Source organism: Pungitius pungitius, chromosome 3, assembly GCF_949316345.1.
Source record: "Pungitius pungitius chromosome 3, fPunPun2.1, whole genome shotgun sequence".
In the NCBI taxonomy this organism is placed as follows: domain Eukaryota; kingdom Metazoa; phylum Chordata; class Actinopteri; order Perciformes; family Gasterosteidae; genus Pungitius; species Pungitius pungitius.
In genome coordinates, this window is record NC_084902.1 from 5,910,426 (window position 1) to 5,914,752 (window position 4,327).

The 4,327-nt window shown below is 54.0% G+C and overlaps 1 protein-coding gene across 1 annotated transcript; it reads left to right on the forward strand.

The window, feature by feature from the left end:
• Positions 1–277: 277 nt before the first annotated feature.
• On the forward strand, positions 278–3,136 carry fzd9b (frizzled class receptor 9b). Its single transcript, XM_037462730.2, has one exon. The coding sequence runs from the start codon at positions 876–878 to the stop codon at positions 2,625–2,627; it is 1,752 nt and encodes a 583-aa protein (XP_037318627.2). The 5' UTR covers positions 278–875; the 3' UTR covers positions 2,628–3,136.
• The last annotated feature ends 1,191 nt before the right edge of the window (positions 3,137–4,327 follow it).

A 4,327-nucleotide genomic window follows, 5' to 3' on the forward strand; every position in this document is an offset into this window, starting at 1 on the left:
TCAAAATCTCACACATTTTGCATCGTTATTTTTTTTTAATTTTTTTTTTTTGTTGTCGCTCATTTTCGGGGGTCCGCGTGCGCGCGGGACACGTGAGAGGCGTCTGACCGTCCTCCAGCATCTGTCTGATCATTTTCCTTGTGCGGTGCAGCCGGTTGAAATGTGAGCGTCACGGAGCCGCCCCCCCCCCCCCCTTTTACACCCCCCCCCCCCCCCCCCCCCCTCCTCACACACACACACACACACACCCTCCCTCCGTCTCTCCCCTCGACTGAAGTCCCTCTGAGCGGCTCTCAAACTTCAGTGTGAAGCCTGAACGCGGAGGACGAGGAGCAGCGAGCCGACAGCGCGGAGTCGCGGCAAACGTTTTAATCAGCCTCTCTCCTGTCGGTTTTTTTTCGGGTGGGAGGTGACGGCGACGGGCGGTGGGGGGGAGAAGAGCCGCAACAAGCAGCGCAACGTCCGCTTTTTCCCCCCCGTTATCAACGGCTACTAACGGTCGTCGGTTTGAGGAGTCGCGCGCCGCTCTCGGGGTTCGATTTGGATCATTTTCCTCCATTGTTTAGTCGGAAGTTTTGGACTGTCACGTCCCAGGCGCGGTCCTTAATATCCTTATATCGGTCGTTTTAATTCAACGCCACTTAACTGGACACTCGGACACTTCATGCAGCTTTTCTTCTGGTTTTTTGGAGTGTTTTTCACCCCTTGCGAACGGAGCAGTAACGGTCCCACTAGCACCAGCCTCCGCCATGGGGGAGTAGCGGGCAGCAGGGGACCTGTCTGCGAGCGACCCCGTGTTTGGTGACGCTTTCTATGCTCATTTCAACAAAACAAAACAAAAAAGGGACACAGATCGGTTTTTGACTAAAAAAACAATGGCCCCGGACGGCCGTCCGCTGACGGCGGTGATTTTTCTGTGGGGTCTGCTGGTGATTTCTGGCTCCGGCTTCGAGATCGGCTCCTACGACCTGGAGCGAGGGAGACCGGCCAAGTGTGAGCCCATCGTGATCCCCATGTGCGAGGGGATCGGCTACAACCTGACCCGCATGCCCAACTTCATGGACCACGACGACCAGAAGGAGGCTGCCATCAAGCTGAACGAGTTCGCCCCGCTGGTGGCTTACGGCTGCGACGTGCACCTCCGCTTCTTCCTTTGCTCCCTCTACGCCCCCATGTGCACGGACAAAGTGTCGACCTCCATACCCGCCTGCAGACCCATGTGTGAGCAGGCCAGGGAGAGGTGCGCCCCCATCATGAAGAAGTTCAGCTACACCTGGCCGGACTCGCTGGACTGCTCCAAGCTGCCGACCAGGAACGACCCCAACGCCCTGTGCATGGAGGCCCCCGAGAACGAGACCAGGGCGGAGGGGAAGAAGGGCGAGGGCATGCTGCCGGTGCCCCATCGCCCCAGGCAGCCGGGCGGCGGGCGCTCTTCGGGCGGCGCGGGCTCCTGCGAGAACCCGGACAAGTTCCAGTTCGTGGAGAAGAGCCAGTCGTGTGCCCCCCGCTGCTCCCCCGCCGTAGACGTCTTCTGGTCCAGGCAGGACAAGGACTTTGCCTTCATTTGGATGACCGTGTGGTCCATCCTCTGCTTCGTCTCCACCGCCTTCACCGTCCTCACCTTCCTCCTGGAGCCCCACCGCTTCCAGTACCCGGAGCGCCCCATCATCTTCCTCTCCATGTGTTACAACGTCTACTCCGTGGCCTTCATCATCCGCTCGGTGGCCGGCGCCGAGAACATTGCCTGCGACCGGGAGCACGGAGAGCTGTACATCATCCAGGAGGGGCTGGAGTCGACCGGCTGCACCATCGTCTTCCTCATCCTCTACTACTTTGGCATGGCCTCTTCCATCTGGTGGGTCATCCTCACCCTCACCTGGTTCCTGGCCGCGGGCAAGAAGTGGGGCCACGAGGCCATCGAAGCCCACAGCAACTACTTCCACATGGCCGCGTGGGGCCTCCCGGCGCTGAAGACCATCATCATCCTCACGATGAGGAAGGTGGCCGGGGACGAGCTGACGGGACTGTGCTACGTGGGAAGCATGGACTCCGGGGCGCTCACGGGCTTCGTGCTCATCCCCCTGTCCTGCTACCTGATCATCGGCACCTCCTTCATCCTCACCGGCTTCGTGGCCCTCTTTCACATCCGGAAGGTGATGAAGACGGAGGGCACCAACACGGAGAAGCTGGAGAAGCTCATGGTGAAGATCGGCATCTACTCCATCCTCTACACCGTGCCGGCCACCTGCGTCATCGTCTGCTACTTCTACGAGAGGCTGAACATGGACTACTGGAAGCTGCGGGGGCTGCAGATGAAGTGCGGCTCGTTCAGCGGCCCGGGCGGCGACTGCTCGCTGCGGACGTCGGTGCCCACGGTGGCCGTGTTCATGCTGAAGATCTTCATGTCGCTGGTGGTCGGCATCACCAGCGGCGTGTGGGTGTGGAGCTCCAAGACCCTGCAGACCTGGCAGGGCCTGTGCAGCCGGAAGCTGAGCGACAGGACTAGAAGCAGGAAGCCCTGCAGCGGCGTGAGCTGCGGCAGCACACACTGCCACTACAAATCGCCCGCTGTGGTTCTGCACATGGCCAAGACTGAGCTGCACTCAGACAGCCCCACGCATGTCTGAGAGGGAGCACGACACACACGCACGCACACACACACACACACGCCTATGCCCTGAATGAGGAGCTGCTAAAGACTTTGTAAGAAGATGGGTGCTGGAATGGAAGTGTCCGTTGCTGCCGAGGCTTAGGGACACACGGGCGTCACCCTGAGACACAAATCGTATCCACAGTATTCATTGCATAAAGGGAAATGTTCAGTGTTGTTACCCATATTCTTCTGTTTCAAAGTGATCTGTGCAGTAGACATGCCATTTCAAAGCAACAACAACAACAAAAAAGACGGTTATGGGAGGTATGTTGGGAAATATTCCCCATCCCAAAAGTGGCATGATTAACTGTATAAATCTGTATAAACGTTTTATTTATTGTAAATATATTTAATTTAAAGGTAGCTCTTATCAGATGTGTTGTTTTAGATGCATATATTAAAAGATAAAGGGAATTTGAAGTGCCTTTTATTGGAACTCTGGTTCTGGCCTTTTTGGAGGATAATAAATTTGTGGTATTCATGTTCAACTTCCTCGCCGCCTGATTGTTTTTGAACCATCTCACGCCGTCTTCTAATGTTTAACTATTTTAACAGCCTTAAACTGATTCAGATTTAATAGTCACAAATGATTGCTCATTTCAGTCTTGTTTTCTTGCCATTCGGGGATTTCGTTTTCTTACTGCAGGGCTTCCTGCCAAACGCGTTGCCTTCCAAGTGCATGATGGGACACGTCCCAGAGGCGTCCCCAACAATAATCCTCAAAGAGAATCACTGATGAATAGAGTGCGCAGAGCGTGGCAAGTATTAACGTTTGCATCATCGTCTCAAAGATGCAGGAGCAGAGGAATATATTTAATTAATGGCCGGTTTTAATCCTGCCACCGAGTCATTGTTGTTGCCCTCTCGCTGCTCCATTTGATCCCCGTGCAAACACTCGACACTTTGATCTGAGAGGACGGGCCTGAAGTGGATTTCAGCCTCATTGCGTGGTTCCACTGGCAGATTTAATTTGAGCTCGGGCACTCAAAATTCTGGGTGTCCATAGATGGATTTTTCATTGGACCTTTAGGTCTATACGTCTGTTGCAGGCTCTTGGAAGCTATATTTCCTGGTGTAACTTAAGGGACTTCCACTATATAAAAATGTGTGAGGCCTTTCGTTTGGCAAAAAAAAAGAAACCATCAGGTATAAATAATCACTGACTGATTCAGAGAGAAAGTATGCGCAACATTGTTTTCATTAACAATACGTTCCGTCTAGCAACAAACATTTCGGTAATAAAGTCCATTTTATTAAGCACAAGAGCCACCGTGTTCTCACATGGTCCATAAAAGAAGTGAAAATAAACAGCTTTTACCTTTCTGGGCCGTGTAAACTGCAGCCACACACAGCACGCCGCCTCACAGCGAAACACAGTGGAAATGACAGCAGTGGGATTGATGGCTACGTCAGTGGGTAATTGTGCGCCGTGTCACCAGCAGCAGCAGCAGCACATGGACGTGACGGACCGGGAGCTTTGTTTTCATTAGGTCACCGGAGCCCCCAGTGGCAGTGAAGCAAGCGCGTGCTTCGCTGCCATCTCCGGAGGGTGAAAGCGTCTTTGTTTCCCACCCTCTGCGTTCCCGCAGAGGTATAATGACATGCGTGTACTACAGCGCACGTTAGTATTGATTTACTAAAGACACGTCTGTCTAAATCAAAGCGGTGATGTGT